Source organism: Pholcus phalangioides, unplaced genomic scaffold (genome assembly GCF_987345545.1).
Source record: "Pholcus phalangioides strain wild (caught in Gottingen) unplaced genomic scaffold, Ppha-v1.0 ptg000022l_1, whole genome shotgun sequence".
NCBI lineage: Eukaryota > Metazoa > Arthropoda > Arachnida > Araneae > Pholcidae > Pholcus > Pholcus phalangioides.
Window position 1 is genome coordinate 8,883,659 of NW_028301615.1, and position 18,589 is coordinate 8,902,247.

Genomic DNA, 18,589 nt, shown 5'->3' on the forward strand with positions numbered 1-18,589 from the left:
TTCAGAGATTGGCTGATGCGTTGGTTTCGGAAATGCAAGATGAGAAAATATTCTCGTTTGTGGATGATTTGTTAATAGCGAGTGATACTTTAGATGCTCATCTAATCAAGTTGGAAAAAGTTCTTCGCACGCTTAGCAAACATAATCTAAAGCTGGCTCCCTCTAAGTGTCAATTTTTGAAAGAAGAAGTATGTTTTCTAGGACATAAAGTTAGTGCAGCGGGCATAAGTCCTAGTGATGATCACCTGAAAGCTATTGAAAATTATCCGCAACCCACATCGGCAAAACAATGTAGTTTTATTGTTATGTAGTTTAAACAATGACTTTAGGTCTTTTCGGATTTTTTCGCCGTTTCGTGAAAAATTTTGCCGACCTGGCTAAACCTCTCACAGATTTGACGAAAAAGGATGTGAAATTTGAATGGGGTGACCGGGAAGAACAATCGTTTCAAAGCCTAAAACAGTGTTTAATGTCTCCGCCCATATTAGCGTTTCCCAGATTTGACCAGCAATTTTTTCTCAGTTCAGATGCCTCTCAAACTGGAATAGCTGCGGTGTTATTCCAGGAGCATGCTGATGGACCGCATGTTATCGGGTACATGTCTAGGAAGTTGAAACCCCCGGAAACAAGGTATGCAACAATTGAACAAGAGCTCTTGGCAATTATAGAGGGAGTTAAATATTTTAGAGAATATCTGATTGGACGAAAGTTCACTATAGTTAGCGATCATCGCCCGTTGACATATTTGTTGTCTTTGAGGAATCCCTCATCACGATTAACTAGGTGGAGTTTGGCCTTGCAAGAATACGATTATGAAATAAAACACAAGCCTGGAAAGGAAAATTTTGTCCCCGATGCTCTCAGCCGATGTTTCCATACCACTGACGTAGACAAGGATGATAATGAATTATATGACCGTGTCAAGTCTTCGCAATATGGTGATCCGGCAATAATGGCCATTATAGAAACGCTGCGTGGATCAGTTAATCCCAGGAAGGTTTCTGATTCGTATTTTTTGAATGAAGAGCTCTTGTACCATTTTGCCCCACCCCACATACGACCTACTAAAGAGCGGTATATAGAGCAGTTGGTGGTCCCGCAGAGCATGAAGAAAGAAGTGCTTGAAAAAACGCATGACAATTTAGGCTCCCATCAGGGGTTTGAGAAGACATTTGAGCGTTTGAGACAGGATTATTTTTGGATAAACTATTATGCGGAATGTAAGCAATATGTGAACACATGTAAAACTTGTATAGAGCGTAGAGGATACAATGCTAAACACAAGGCACCTCTTATGCGCAATGTTTGCGCCTCCGAACCATGGGAGGTTGTTAGTTGTGATTTTGTTGGCCCCCTAGATCTGACAATTGCTGGTAATAGATACATATTTGTCATGGTTGATCAATTTTCCCGTTTTATGGAAGCTGTACCTCTGGCTGATACTAAATCTGCCACGTTAGCAGAAGTGTTTTTCCGAGAAATTATCTGCCGGTATGGGAGACCCGAAGCTTGTTTAACCGATCAAGGTAAAAGTTTGAATGAGTCGGTTTTTAGAGAAATGCTTGCCAAGCTAGGCATCCGCAAATTAACAACCAGTGCATTCAGGCCATGCTCTAATGGTATTAATGAAAGGTCCCATGCATCTATATTACACATGTTAGCTTGCGTGTCTAATAACACGGAGGAATGGGATAAAATGCTTCCTCATGTGCTAATGTCATATCGTAGTGCGATACACGCCACTCTCCGGGATTCTCCCTATCATTGCCTTTTTGCAAGGGATATGCGACTTTTTCCATCTGTATTAAAGGAGAGAATTGCTTGGGGTTATTTCGATTACGAAGATTATATTAAGACCCTTAAGATAAGAATGCAACGTGCTCACGAGATAGTAAGGCAACACCTCGAAGAAGCGGCTGAAAAACAAGAACAACAACGAGCAAAGCATTCCATAGACAAAAACATTCAAATAGGTGATCTCGTATACTTGTATACGCCCCAAGTGAAGAAGGGCCAGGGGCGCAAATTGGCGCGTTATTCTAAGGGTCCTTATCGGGTTGAAAAACAATTGAGTCCTGTTCTCTTCGAGATAAAACACACTGAAGATAGAAAAGATGTTCAAAAAGTTCACTCAGATAGGTTGACTAAGGCTTCACTGGATAGGACATTTTTAGAAGTGAGAGAGGGCCCTGACACTGTAGAAAATGAGGAAACCCTCGAAACAAACCAAGATGCGGAATCTAGTTCTTTAATGGTTTCAGAAAGGGAGGAGTGCGATACTGAATCGGATGAGACAGAGATTCTGCCGTGGGAATGTTTACAATCTTTTTGTCGGCCGATACAAACGCCCCAAGGTTCCGATAGCGCAAGGGAGGTTTCATTATCAAGTAATGTAGGTAATGAGGAACCGCAGTATGGGCCTGAACAGCAATCGACTGAGGCCACTCATAGCAGATATAATCTCAGACCACGACACACTCGCATAGCGCATGTAGAAAGCACTGATGTAAATCAAACAGCTGTTAAATACCCTGCCTCTCTGACCGAGAGAGTGCTGAAATGGTTCTGGGATGACGAATAATAATTGAAGAGTGAGAATTTTTTTTTTTTAATGTTAGAAACACGTGTATGTAGTACTTGTTTTCGAAGTATTTTGATTATTTCGGCACATTATGAATTTGAAATGCCTTTTAATGTGTTGTTAATAATTATTAGGGGTTGTATTTGTATCGTAAAAAATATATAATTATATATATACTAGGGGGGCTCTGCCCCCCTGCCGCCTTTGGCGGCCAACCCCCCCTCCCCCCCCCACTTCTCTCCCGGACACATCTTGTTTATTTCGTCCCACTTCATCAGCGTGCTATGGAAAAGGGGAAAGGGACATGTGAAAGCTCCAGCCTACTGAAGAAGCGAATTTTAATGAAAATAATAATAAAGCAACAAAAAACAAATGAGATTCATCAAGTATCCCCAGAAAACTTCCCCATGGGGGTCCCCAGATTCAATTCGCTGAATTTCAGTGGGGCCCCACACTGGATATATCTTGGGCTACCGATGTGTTGCAATTTTTACAATGTTAAACCACAAAAATCAATGAGATACATTCAGGGGCACCGAATTACAACCTGCCAACATTTCCATGAAGCCCTGACCTGCAAGCTTGTCGGACACCCCCCTGTGAGAATTTTTCATTTTTATCAATTTTACAACGAATAAAATCCAGGGCCCCACATCCAGTAGCGGGGACACAATACGCAGATTTTTAGTGGGGCCCCAGACTGGCTATATCTCGGGTTTCGGCTGTGGCAAATTCTACAACAGAAAAGAATAAGATTCATCCAGGGCCCCCAAAATCAAACCTGTAAACATGGCCCCCCCCCGACTTGGAAGCTTGTCGGTCATCCCCCGGTGCGAGTGCCATGAAAAATTTTCATTTGTATTCGTTTTACGAACGAATAAAATCCAGGGCCCCCAAACAATTACCCGGGACACCAATTCGCATACTTTTGGTGGGGCCCCAGACTGGCTTTATCTCGTCGTTCCGCTGTTGCGAATTCTAAAACAGAAAAGAATGAGATTCGTCCAGGGCCCCAAAATGAAACCTGTAAACATGGGGCCCCCGACTTGGAAGCTTGTCGGTCACCCCCCGGAGCGAGTGCCATGAAAAATTTTCATTTGTATTCGTTTTACCAACGAATAAAATCCAGGGCCCCCAAAATGAAACCTGTAAACATGGGGCCCCCGACTTGGAAGCTTGTCGGTCATCCCCCGGAGCGAGTGCCATGAAAAATTTTCATTTGCATTCGTTTTACCAACGAATAAAATCCAGGGCCCCCAAAATGAAACCTGTAAACATGGGGCCCCCGACTTGGAAGCTTGTCGGTCATCCCCCGGCGCGAGTGCCATGAAAAATTTTCATTTGTATTCGTTTTACCAACGAATAAAATCCAGGGCCCCCAAAATGAAACCTGTAAACATGGGGCCCCCGACTTGGAAGCTTGTCGGTCATCCCCCGGCGAGAGTGCCATGAAAAATTTTCATTTGTATTCGTTTTACCAACGAATAAAATCCAGGGCCCCCAAAATGAAACCTGTAAACATGGGGCCCCCGACTTGGAAGCTTGTCGGTCATCCCCCGGAGCGAGTGCCATGAAAAATTTCCATTTGTATTCGTTTTACCAACGAATAAAATCCAGGGCCCCAACCAATTACCCGGGACACCAATTCGCATACTTTTGGTGGGGCCCCATACTGGCTTTATCTCGGGCTTCCGCTGTTGCGAATTCTACAACAGAAAAGAATGAGATTCGTCCAGGGCCCCAAAATGAAACCTGTAAACATGGGGCCCCCGACTTGGAAGCTTGTCGGTCATCCCCCGGAGCGAGTGCCATGAAAAATTTTCATTTGTATTCGTTTTACCAACGAATAAAATCCAGGGCCCCCAAAATGAAACCTGTAAACATGGGGTGGGGCCCCCGACTTGGAAGCTTGTCGGTCATCCCCCGGAGCGAGTGCCATGAAAAATTTTCATTTGTATTCGTTTTACCAACGAATAAAATCCAGGGCCCCCAAAATGAAACCTGTAAACATGGGGGCCCCCGACTTGGAAGCTTGTCGGTCATCCCCCGGAGCGAGTGCCATGAAAAATTTTCATTTGTATTCGTTTTACGAACGAATAAAATCCAGGGCCCCCAAACAATTACCCGGGACACCAATTCGCATACTTTTGGTGGGGCCCCAGACTGTCTTTATCTCGTCGTTCCGCTGTTGCGAATTCTAAAACAGAAAAGAATGAGATTCGTCCAGGGCCCCAAAATGAAACCTGTAAACATGGGGCCCCCGACTTGGAAGCTTGTCGGTCATCCCCCGGAGCGAGTGCCATGAAAAATTTTCATTTGTATTCGTTTTACCAACGAATAAAATCCAGGGCCCCCAAAATGAAACCTGTAAACATGGGGCCCCCGACTTGGAAGCTTGTCGGTCATCCCCCGGACCGAGTGCCATGAAAAATTTTCATTTGCATTCGTTTTACCAACGAATAAAATCCAGGGCCCCCAAAATGAAACCTGCAAACATGGGGCCCCCGACTTGGAAGCTTGTCGGTCATCCCCCGGCGCGAGTGCCATGAAAAATTTTCATTTGTATTCGTTTTACCAACGAATAAAATCCAGGGCCCCCAAAATGAAACCTGTAAACATGGGGCCCCCGACTTGGAAGCTTGTCGGTCATCCCCCGGAGCGAGTGCCATGAAAAATTTTCATTTGTATTCGTTTTACCAACGAATAAAATCCAGGGCCCCCAAAATGCAACCTGTAAACATGGGGCCCCCGACTTGGAAGCTTGTCGGTCATCCCCCGGCGCGAGTGCCATGAAAAATTTCCATTTGTATTCGTTTTACCAACGAATAAAATCCAGGGCCCCAACTAATTACCCGGGACACCAATTCGTATACTTTTGGTGGGGCCCCAGACTGGCTTTATCTCGGGGTTCCGCTGTTGCGAATTCTAAAACAGAAAAGAATGAGATTCGTCCAGGGCCCCAAAATGAAACCTGTAAACATGGGGCCCCCGACTTGGAAGCTTGTCGGTCATCCCCCGGAGCGAGTGCCATGAAAGATTTTCATTTGTATTCGTTTTACCAACGAATAAAATCCAGGGCCCCCAAAATGAAACCTGTAAACATGGGGCCCCCGACTTGGAAGCTTGTCGGTCATCCCCCGGAGCGAGTGCCATGAAAAATTTCCATTTGTATTCGTTTTACCAACGAATAAAATCCAGGGCCCCAACCAATTACCCGGGACACCAATTCGCATACTTTTGGTGGGGCCCCATACTGGCTTTATCTCGGGCTTCCGCTGTTGCGAATTCTACAACAGAAAAGAATGAGATTCGTCCAGGGCCCCAAAATGAAACCTGTAAACATGGGGCCCCCGACTTGGAAGCTTGTCGGTCATCCCCCGGAGCGAGTGCCATGAAAAATTTTCATTTGTATTCGTTTTACCAACGAATAAAATCCAGGGCCCCCAAAATGAAACCTGTAAACATGGAGCCCCCGACTTGGAAGCTTGTCGGTCATCCCCCGGCGAGAGTGCCATGAAAAATTTTCATTTGTATTCGTTTTACCAACGAATAAAATCCAGGGCCCCCAAAATGAAACCTGTAAACATGGGGCCCCCCTACTTGGAAGCTTGTCGGTCATCCCCCGGAGCGAGTGCCATGAAAAATTTCCATTTGTATTCGTTTTACCAACGAATAAAATCCAGGGCCCCCAACCAATTACCCTGGACACCAATTCGCATACTTTTGGTGGGGCCCCAGACTGGCTTTATCTCGGGCTTCCGCTGTTGCGAATTCTACAACAGAAAAGAATGAGATTCGTCCAGGGCCCCAAAATGAAACCTGTAAACATGGGGGCCCCGACTTGGAAGCTTGTCGGCCATCCCACGGAGCGAGTACCATGAAAAATTTTCATTTGTATTCGTTTTACCAACGAATAAAATCCAGGACCCCCCAACCAATTACCCGGGACACCAATTCGCATACTTTTGGTGGGGCCCCAGACTGGATATATCTTTTGCTTCCGCTATCGAAATTTTTCAACGTTAAAGCAGCAAGAAAACAATGAAATCCATCAAGGGCCCCATCAAGGGCTTTTTACTTATACGTGAAATCTTCCCCAGGTTCCCCGACCCTGTGTTGGGAGCACTGCTGTTGTGTGTGTATATTATACATATATATACCTCTCGGCATGGACCTCCCCCCCCCCCCAAAGGAAGGGCTGACAGGGGCCACAACGATTCTTATCACTTTTTGATTTTTCACACTATAAATTAATCACAGAGGGGCCCCTGAAAAGCTGGTTTGGGGGCTCGAAATCTAAATTCCAGCCTAAGGGCTCTGCTGTAGGATGTAGGAGCCTCTTGGTACATGCACATAACATGGTCCCGATGGGTCAAATGGGTCCCGATATGTGAATATCGACCCAATATCGATATATGATATATGATATCATATCGATATATGATATATGATATCATATCGATATATAAATATGAATGTACGATATATGAATGTGAATATCGATATATGAATCGAACCCACTTCCGTAACAGAGTTTCCGTCACTCAAAAATTTCACCCACTTCCGTCACTCGGTTGCTTAGCAACAGGCCCTTTTCGAGTTTGTTTGTGATTTTATATTATAGAATAGATGTATATCTTGACACATGTAAATTGCAATGACATTTTAACCTTGTAATGAGAGAGAAATTTCTTTTTCTTCTTATGGCACTCACTACTTTATGTATACATATATGAATATGTCTCTATTACGTTGAATGACAGTTTACACCACCAAAGTGACCATTGTGAATGCGAATTCCCTAAGCAAACAATAGTTTTGTCACTCAATGTCGGGACTTTCACGATGATGATGGTAGCTAAAGTAAACAGCCCATCCCTCTTCGCGGCAATTTTCTCTCGTGATGTGTATATACTCAAACAAAACAGTCCGGAAGCAGTTCTGAAACATTTTTTTTGGAACCGCACCTTTTTGTGTTCAGCTTAACGACGACGCCAATGGTTTGCCGACATCTGGAACATGCTGATGGAAAAGTCGGCAAGTTCAATGCAATGCCAGGTGGTTACTACGATTGGGCGCCGGCTCATAGTTATGATAAGGTGACTGATGGGTCCCTGAGGAAGACTGGGTAGGTCTTCTTATCCACAACACCTGTGGACTGATGGGTGGCATCTCCGACAATCCGAAAGCCGCCCGGTCAAGTCGGTCTGTGAAAACAAAACCACAAAGAAGACGAACATCAATGTGTGCGCGAAGAGACTGTGTTGTCTTGTCGGACGCTCGAGACGGCTTGTCGCCAGGTCGGAATCGATATGCTTTGTGTCGCGATAAAGACTCCCATAGAGAGACTTGATCCACAAAGAGACTTGAAAAGAGTAGTGCGTGTGCCATCTGAATGACGGAATTCCGTGTTGTTCAGGGAAAGAACATAACTTCTTCACAGTGTTTGAAAGAAGTGTCGGGATTAGTGAACCAAGGGAAAAAAAATGGAGACTATTCCGAAAGTGTTTTGTGTACTCTTTCCATAGCAAAGCCTTTTCTTTTCCTCACTCTACAATTTATTGTTGAGATACATTTTTATTTTTGCTTGTATGGGAATTATATATACCGTAATATTGGAAGTTGTTATGCATGGGACTGAAGTTTATCAGTGTATTGCAAAAGAGCAAATTAATAGTTATGTATGTAATCTGTATAACCAATGTATATAGAGTGAGTGATTGTATATATTTTTTTTTTGGCAAGAATATGTTGACATGTATGTTTTTGTTGAATTTGAGTTTTACAGGGAATTTATATACCTAGAGAGATAGAATTATGAAGATCAGGGCCTCACCACCATTAGGATATTCATTTTTATGTTTAATATGTGAGATATATGACGATGAATACCGACGTATCTATAAATCTACGGTGTAGATTTCCGTGAAGGGGAAAGGTATGTAACACCGCGAGACGCAGACGGTGTTACAGTTTCTGGCGCCTCGACGGTCTCTCGTAATAATAGAGCCGCCGACATGAAGGGAACCGGCGAGTTCCGAGAAGCAATTCTTCTGAGGAACCGCTGGTACCATCGGGCCTATATAAGGTGACACGCTGCTAAAAACGGGGTCTTTTTCCCCGTAGTCGTGAAGGAGGTGAGAGGAGAACGAAAAGAGGGAATCTCTGGTGATGAATATGGACGATGAGAACTGAGGTGGATCTGAAAGATTTGGTGGTGAGTGCCGTATCAATATAGTCTCGGAATTATCTCTCTCAATAACTAATTCAATTTTTATGTTTATGGAGGTAATTAATCGTTTAACAGTCGGCATGTCAAGTTCATGTATTTGCGATGGTATTATATCTTGTTGGATAAGGATCTCTTCTTCAAATAGCTCTTGTTTTATTTGTTAATTTATTAAATTAATTTGTTATTACTAATCCCCTTTGTGTGTATTCCATTAATTTCCAATGGTCAATTTCTTTGTTGACGGACGTCACAAAACACAACGCAAAAATAGTCCTTAATCGTAAATTTAATTGTTTTTCTTTTTGTGCCCCTTTCCCCAGTCGACACCGTCACATCAGAACCAAATGAAACGACGCTTCGATGCATGTTTTGTGAAGCGAATCGTTTGACAATGAGTCTGCAAGAGATTCATCACACATACAATCACCAAAGTGATCGCTGCTCGAAATATTTTTGATCACTCGTTTTATTTGCAGGACCTTTCCGAGGCCAGATGCAAAAGTGCTACCATTCCGAATGCGATAACCTGTCGACGATGTCGCCGGAAAATCTCCAGTTTGCAAAGAAAACGGCAAATGCACTCAGTGCCACGCTCGTCGAAATGACGAGGGCTACATCCACAGGTTTGTTCATATAACTGATTTTGTCTTTTCAGTGTCTCAATATTAATTATTGTCCATACAGTACTTACTCCGTTAACTGTAAACGCTCGAATCACGAGTTAGAAAATTACTGATATTCTTCGCTAACGCATGCAACATTACCATTTCATTTTTATTAAGTGTGCCTTTGAGTCTCCACACAATGAAATTACACTATTCCGTCGAAAGATTCGTGAAATTATAGTAAGTATAGAGACTAAAAATTAATTGTTTCCCTTACAAGAGCGAGCTAACTCGCCTTAGTATACATCAGAAGTTCCTAAACTTTCTTTTCTATAGCCACCTAGAAATTGTGTTTCTCTCATCAATTCAAAATCTCCCTGCGTCTGCCTCTGGGCTGGCTTGAAACGGGGGGGGGGGGGGGAAGAGCCAGGACGATCAAAAATTAAAAATATTTCTAAATATCTTCGTAAAATACAGTAAAAGTCCATTATAACGCTCACGGCTTGTAACGAAAATCTCGCTATGATTCCCAAGCGATTGTCAACAGCTAATGTTAAAGATACAAAAAATATTCGCTTATAGCGAGTTATTTATGAAAGAAAATCTCAGAACACATTCGCTATAAAGACAACGAAGATTCTCGAAAAGCATATTTTCTTTCCTACTTTCTTTATAAGAATTAACTTATACATGAAATGTGGTCCGGAAAGAGTGGCATTTTTTGAAAATCTTTTCACCCTATTCATAGGTGTTTATAAACGGGGTTGTCAGTATCCCCCCCACCACAGATTGTGGTCCTATCTTCTTGTTAGCGATATAGGAGGTGAAAAAACAAATTTTATCTGTAGGTGTGTTTGTTTTGCAGGTGAGGCAATTTCTGGTTTTGAATCGGTTTTTATTTCTTGGAATCTTCCAAAACTGGACAGCAAAGCTGCTTGAAAGTTACATAATGCACCTTTGCTGGACACAGAGTAAATAGATTTTAATCATTTTGTCAAAGTTGTCGTCGCCTGATCTTGTGACTTCTTTATATGCTAAAACTTTTCTTTCTTTCAAACCAAGCAAAACTCCGGTCTGCCACCGCCATGCCGAGTGAGTGTCACACACTCACACTTCCGTGCCGGAAGTGTGAGTGTGTATATGTTACGGCAGAAAGGCTGAAGGTAAATCCTAGGTTTTATCAAATCGAGTTGGTAAAAGCCCGAAAAACGCTTGTAAACGTATGCATTTCGGTCTTTTACCAAGCACTTCGGTAAATGCTGACATTTAGCAACTTTCACGAAAATGCGAATTTTCTCAATTCTCATAAATTTGAAAGCTTGTCATTTATTAATCACAATGATCCTGATGCTAATTAAAATCATAATTAATTAACTAATTAGTCATTCAAATTTATGAAAATTAGTAAAATATGATTACTCTAATTTTCATAAATTTGGAAACTTGTCATTTATTAATCAAGCCCTAACGCGCGTCGATCAGAAGGTCGCAGCCATTACAAGAGGAGTAGTGAAAGCAGGGTGACTCCCATGGCGAAGTCTTACAAGAGGCTCAATGAAGCAGCAGGTGGAACGAAAATGGATTGAACGCAAAGCTTATGCTGGCAACGGCCTCAGGCATAGTCCGCGATATACACCAAGAGACCATGTTCACGTCGCTTTGCGTTCCCTCAGCCATAAAAAGAAAAACGGGTCGGTAAAGTTCTCGCTACAAGACGGACCGTACTTTGTGCTAGTCCCAGAGATCGCCTACGACGTACGCTATCGCTGATCCGGTCAAACCAGGTGTCTCTCTCGGCGTATGCCGGAACTCAGTATTTTAACAGATATTTTTCAGCATTCCCGTACTGTATTTTAATTAATGTTATGTCTTCATTTTAACTCCAAATTTTTAATGACCAGTAAGTATTATAATATCAAGAATTCCTAATGCCAATCATATCCTAAATGCCAAGGTTCCGGTTCCCCCCGAAATCGTTTCTTTCCGAAAACGCTCGTCAGTTCGGGCCTGCATCCATAGTTCACGAATGAACTGCGTTCCAATATGCATGTGTGTGTGGCATAATAGCGCTAGGGTCCCGCCCACTCCCGAACGCTGCACGTGGAAAGAAAAGTGAAATTTCCCTCCCTCCTTGCCATCAAAAGTCATCAAATCAGAAACCCTCCCCCCATCGATGATGACGTAATATAGTCCTCCTACCACGAGATGAGATTTGGCTACGGCACGTCATGTCACGTCAAACGATTCTATTTTATCCTAGAAGGACATGAAAGCTCAGTCACTGATGAACTTTTCTCGATGTGCAATCGTTTTACCAAAAAAAATTGAATAAAATTATCCGACGTGAGGTGACATGACACAGCGAAAATTCATCTCGTGGTCGGAGGACTATACTTGAACTTTGACGAAATATCAAATGACATTGATTTATTCGGTTATGTTGTCATTGTTGATAGAATTGTTTCGCCATGACACAGATCAATGAAGAGAGTAAAAGCAATCACTAAAGGGATCTCTCAGTCTTTCCTACGGTGATCGTAGTAACGGACTCACATCACGAGGTCCCGGGTTCAAACCCTACTGGTGCCACAGTGGTGGTCAGCTGAAGTTGGTTTTCTGTGGTTCCCAACTTCGAGGCACGAATACAAGCCGATCGCAACTCACTAGGTTGTAAATTGTCCATGGCGATAGATCTGTGTTGAATGCTCGATGTGAATGAAAGAAAAACTCTTTCCTTCCTACGCATGCAACAACTGCTTTTTTATTAACTGAAATGGCGTTCATTATTGTATATTTCCTAAAAACAACAGTGGTGTAAGTCTCGTGGGGGGGGGGGGGGAAGAAGAGAAAGAAAAAGAAGTGCTCTGGATGTTATATGTTGTGACATAGGCGGAGATAGACTTGGAAGTCTGGGGGGGGAGCAAGATAATGATGATGATGTCGATTCATCTATACATATATGCATTAGATCTGTCGACTTTACTTTGATGCTGCGGGGGGGGGGGGGGGAATTCCCCCCAACGCCCCCGCCCCGTATCTCCGCCCATGCGTTGTGGCAGCGCAGCCAATTCGAAGTGGCACTGTGATGTCACAAACGTGGGAAATATACTCCCGTGTGGCCGGCGTCACGGGGGCCTGTCGTTGTCCGACACAAACCGTATAAACCAAGGGGTCTTAAACGATGCTCGCGATGCGAAAAAGGTTGATGTCCAGCAACACTGGAAGAGAAATTAGAAATTATCAACCGCCCCCCACCCCCATAAAACCATTTCCTGTTCCAAAATTTAAATAAAAACAATCTATTTCTGAAACTTAAAATTTCATATTAAAAAAAGGAAAAGAAGTTCTACCTTCTTTAATTATTTATTTTTATGGTTGCGTATGTGCACAAATCAGTCATAATGACAAATTTTAAATTCATATCACGCAGGGTAGTTTGTTCAACTCTAAAGCATGCGAAGAATAAAATTAATTTAACAAAACAAACTGAAATATATTATGCGGAATTATTTGGTTAAACTGAAAAATCTTGTAACATGAAAAAAAAAATAACTGCTGCTCATTCTTCTCAACGGAGAACCGGATTTCGAAAGACTAATTTTGCTAAGGAAAAATCAACGCTTTTGTCAACCCGTTCCTCATCGGGTGACTTCTACTTAATTACTTTACTAAATACTGTATTTAACCAATTATTAATTATCAAGAAAGAATTCGATAAACATGTTTTCGTAAATTGCGTTGTGTCTGACAAAAAAAAAAGCATAATTACAGTAACCCAGTGATTACACGCACGGAGGCAAGTTTAATGTATAAAAATATTTAATTTATAAATGGCAATTACAGTCATTAAGAAAGATGTCTCCTATATCCATTTAAGAGAATATATATTACCCGCACAGGTGATTCAAGTTATTAACTTATGCATCTGAGAACATGTACCATCCTGACCCCTTACTTAACTGGACATTCATGTCACAGGAAAAGTAGATAAGTGTACTTATCCCGGTCATCGCTGGTGATTTTCTTACCATCCTAGGTGCTGCTGCTTCCCGCACGGCACTACGGCGCTTTCATATCCCGCGACTCTATTAGAGTCTCTACTCCACCAAATCCAAGCCCGCTCCTCAGGCTTTTTCCCCCATTCTCCGGGAAGTCCAAACTCTCTCTCCTCAAAACCAATGTTCAACTTCCATATCTCTATCTTCCATCGGGTCTCCGCATTTTACCACCTCTTTGGCTCCTCCTTAGGCCCCTTTCACACGGAGCGGACGCGGATGCGGACGCGGGTCGGCATACCCTTTCAAACGAGCACTGAAGATGCGGACGAATCGCCCGCATCTTTAGTTCGAAATTCGTGCATAAAAAGTGTTTTTTCGCAATTTTTGTAATTATTTTTCTCCTTCACCCCTGATTCAGTGCCCATAGGCAGCCTAGAGGCATTCTTTGGTGGTTTTTATCATTGAGCCTAAAGATGCCTCCATTCCGATCCTCACAAGTAGTCGATGGGAGAAAATATCTTAAAATATTTTCAAAAACTTTTGGAAAAAAATTTTTGACTTTTCAGAAAAATATGAAAGAAAATTCCAAAAACACATCCAATGTTCGAAAAATCCAATCCAAAAACATCCAAAACATTCGATGTTCCAAAAAAAAAAAAAAAAAAAATTCAGCAAATATCAAAGAATTTTCAAGTATAAAAAAAGGGAGGGGTTGGGACTTTCAAAATGTCTGTGCTTAGAAATACGTGGATAACGTTGTTTAATAAAAGTATTTTTTTTAAAGTTTAAAAAAATTAACAGATTAAAAATTTAAAAACATAACAAATATTTAAAATAATATTTCAAATATTTATATTTTTAAATAATTTTAAAAATTTAAAAAGAAAAAAATTAAAATTTTTAAATTAAATTTAAAAGTTATTAAAGTATGTAGTCAATTAAATATTCGTAATGAACAGAACGGCTTATAGTTTTGGTCCCGTCAGTGGCCGTTGTTGGCAGGTTTTATTGTATAAAATTGTGAAATATGGACAAAAGGCAGTTAAAGTTGCTATATGTCAATCTCAGAAGGAAACGAAGGGATACACGTATGTAGGTACATTATATTAATGAACAGAGACCATCATATGGTGTTTTTAAGGGTATTTATGGCAAATAATTAAAAAAATTCCGTGAAAAATCACCTTCCAAAAGTAGCCAAAGATGCGGACGAATTCGCTCCGCATCCGCATCGTGTGAATAGCTCCGAATAAACCTATTGTCAAAACTTCTATGTGCGGATGCGGAGCCCGCACTTAGGTTTTGACACATGCGGACGACGTCCGGACCCGCATGAACATTTCCTAGGTGCGGAGATTTTTCGGCTCGTCTGAAAGGCGCAGTATATTCCAATTGTTAAAACTTCTTCCGGACCCGCATCCGCTGCGTGTGAAAGGGCCCTTAGAACCCCGGATACGGTCCGTCTTGTAATTTTTCTTTCCATGCTATATTTTAATTTGAGGCCTCAATCAAGGGCAATTCGATTGGACTTTCGCGTGATCATTCCTGAGAAGATCTGTGCTATTCATCTGCCCTAATAACCTTCGACCCTTCCTAAATAATTAGAACGCCGACGTGCATCGGTCACTTTCATATTAATACTGACACGAAGGGCCGGTGTATCAAATAAATTTAGACATTACAATTCAAAATAATCACTCTTAACTCCAGGTTCATTGACCCTTGTTATCCAACATCCATCCTACTGTTCAAAAGATTAAAAATTCACATATGCATTTAATTAACGCGAGGTGGCAAGTTGTGGGAGACAGAAAGGAGTCACTTATTTACTCACCGTCGCCAGGCCGAGGGGTCCGCACTTGTTGCTGATTTCTGTCACTCTGTTCGGCGGTTTTTCTTCTTCCTGAAGGTCTCATCCTATGTCGCCAAACGACACCCTCTTGTGCGCCAAACAGCGTAGTGTTACCAAGTTATCACTTGCGGTTACGGTTGAATTAAGCAGGGAGGTTATCACTTACAAATTAAATTATCTTCCTATCATACCTCCCCCCTTTGGAAAACTTGCTACCGAGAAATGACGGAGTTCCATCTAAAATTACCAGTTCGTTATGTTTCGCAATGTCCACCGCTTTGCATGCTGGTGTATGGGGTTTCTGGTGCCACTTTGGTCTGGTAGAAGATGTCTCGATGCGACGATGCCTCGATGAAGCCTGCAAGGGCACTGCGATGGTGACTTGATGACAATGCCTCGATGATGGTGCTGCGAAGGTGCTTCGGCCCTGACAAACCATGAATGGACCCTGGTGTGGCATGGTCATGATGTAACTCGTCGTTGCTCCAGTATGGATGTGTACATGTTTCAAAAGGAAAAAAATATTCTTGGTTATATTGATATGTTACAAAACAACACCTCTCCTGGTGGCCACTTACCACACTCTCCACACTTACCACCTATACACTATTGCTTGCTGTAAAGAGTTTCCAAAATTTTGATCTATATTCAATTTAGAGAGACAATGCATGTGACTATACCAAAACAATCGAGTAGAGAGAGTGACGCCAGAACAAATAATACACATTCACAAAATTCAAACATATACATCAATACCACAAATGCCATTATCAACAACCCAAAGTTCCTGTAAACTAAGAATTCAAGAACATATCAATATTAACACTTGCTTTGCTCTGCAATGAGGAAAAAAAAACTCATAAGACACATTCACCAACTCTAAAAAAAAAAATTTGATTTTTGATCTTTCTCAACATTTCAACAGCAATCTCAACTCTAGAATAAATTCGAATTCCTAAAACAATTCAATCAATTTCCATATACAATTTGGCACACTGCAATCGAAACAATGTCTGGCTCAAATAATTTAAATTCAACAAACAAAAACAAATTAAATTCAAAATTTTCCATCTATACTGACTTTGTATTTACAACAGGAAAAAATTCAAAATGTGGTGGGATTTCGTTTATATACACTGTTATCAAAGCATTCGAGAACAACCAAAACTAAAATTTGTTATCTCATACAATCATTATCAACAACTATCCTTGAGAACTGCAACCTTAAAATTACTGTTAGATTTTAAATTAATCTGATTTTATATATATGTATGTTGTTTCATACGTCGAACTGCAACTCAATCACGGGATCAGTGTGGAGGTGTTATACACTGGTGAAATAAATTAAGAGAATTTGCATATTTTATCGTATTTCATGAAAAGAACTGAACTGAATGTAAAACCACTGCTTCTAGACAAAAATGCAAGTGGTCGGCTGAAGTTGGTTTTCTGTGGTTCCCAACTTCAAGGCGCGCATGCGAGCCGATCTCCCCGTTAAAAAGTCTCGCCACAGAGAGCAACAGGCCTACAATGTTACAAATATTCAATCATTACACTTCCCTCACAATTTGAAGCATAGATGGCAGCACTGAAATATCATACACTACACTAACTACACACTCAGACTGTTAGGTGCACTCACTTTGTTCCAGACTCTGCCACGAAGCTGGGCTGGAAGAGATCTCGGCAACGGGATAAGTTCGGTGGCAGAGACCCTGACGTTCATTTATTCAGACAAAAATTCAAATCTTGTACGTCAAATATGTAAGCGTACACGTGTGTGTAGGCGGAGCCAGTAGAGAAACAGGCTTTATAAGCGCGCGTAAGTTAAGACGCATTTCGTTCGCTAGCACACCTCGGCGAATTTCTTGGTGTTATTTTGCAGCAATCGGTTAATTTCAAATTGTAACAGTAAAAATGAGTAACCACCAACGTTTAGATGATGGAATGAGGTGGCGAATTGTGGGGAGGCAAGAAGCAGGCCAATCTCAAGTCCAGATTTGTAGAGAGTTCAATTTAACGCCCAGCGTCGTGTGTAACTTATGGAAACAGTTCCAGGATACCGTATCCATCGAGAGAAAGCCTAGGCAAGGTCGTCCAAGAGTCACGACGGCCAGAGAAGATCGCCATTTGACGATTATAGCGAGACGTAACAGGAGTGCTACAACTTCTCAGCTCTCTCGTGACTTGTATACAGCCACAGGAACCCGTGTATCAAGGGTGACTGTTTCCAAAAGACTTCATGAGAGAGGGTTGTTTGCAAGAAGACCTGCTGTTTGCGTCCCGCTCACTTCTACGGACAGGAGAATCCGTTTATCATGGTACAGAGAGCATAGAGATCGGAGTATCGATCAATGGATGACCGTTCTCTTCACTGATGAGTCCCGGTTCAGCCTAAGCACCGATTCTCGCCGTACGTTCATATGGAGAGAACCAGGGACCCGCTACCTACCCTCCAATGTCCGCGAAATCGACCATTATGGCGGAGGAGGTTCAATGGTCTGGGCAGGCATCATGTTGGATGGTCGCACACCTCTGCATGTCTTTGAGGCACTGTGACTGGTGTGAAGTATAGGGGTGAGGTCTTGGAGCCCTATGCTCGCCTTTTCAGGGGTGCAGTTGGCCCTGAGTTCATTTATATATTGTATACTAATTTTTCATGCGGAGAGGGGGGTAAAATTGGAAAATTCATGTTCACATGTTTCATATGGACGAAAACGCGAGGCCACATAGAGCTCTTCTGTTCGACGATTTTCTAGAGAGTGAGGATATTCGCCGGATGGATTGGCCAGCCAGATCTCTAGACCTTAACCCTATAGAGCATGTCTGGGACGCTCTGGGGAGGGCAATTGCAACTCGCAACCGTTCCCTCCGGGAACCATCCAGGGAATGAAAACAGCGTTGCTGAACAAGTGGGACCAATTGCCACAGGAAATGACAAACTGCCTTATTTCAAGTATGAAATCACGCTGCGAGACCTGTATATCTGTAAGAGAGGACCATATTTATTATTCCATTTATTATTCCATTTTTTTTTGTTTATTCTGCAACCGTCTGTTTCATACCTTCCGACTCCAACGAGTGTTACTCACGATCATGCGTGTGTATTACAATTATTGAATGGTTATTTGTTTTGTATTGTATCAATGTATGTACATATCAAATTTCATTAAAATCGGTACATTAGTTCTAGAGATAATCGACCAAGTCTGCAAATTCTCTTAATTTCTTACACCAGTGTAGTTCAAGTTATGCATAGACATACAAATCAATGACATTGGTATCACCTCAACACAAGTTATTTTACAATGCCTGCACTGA

At 42.0% G+C, this 18,589-nt stretch overlaps 1 protein-coding gene across 1 annotated transcript in view; it reads left to right on the forward strand.

The window, feature by feature from the left end:
• LOC149069426 (uncharacterized) overlaps window positions 1-18,589 on the forward strand; it is a 176,805-nt gene that overhangs the window by 119,325 nt on the left and 38,891 nt on the right. The window contains exon 6 of the mRNA XM_089249736.1: window positions 9,290-9,436. Within this exon, the coding sequence (XP_089105862.1) occupies window positions 9,290-9,436 (147 nt within the window). The remainder of the gene's footprint in view (window positions 1-9,289; window positions 9,437-18,589) is intronic.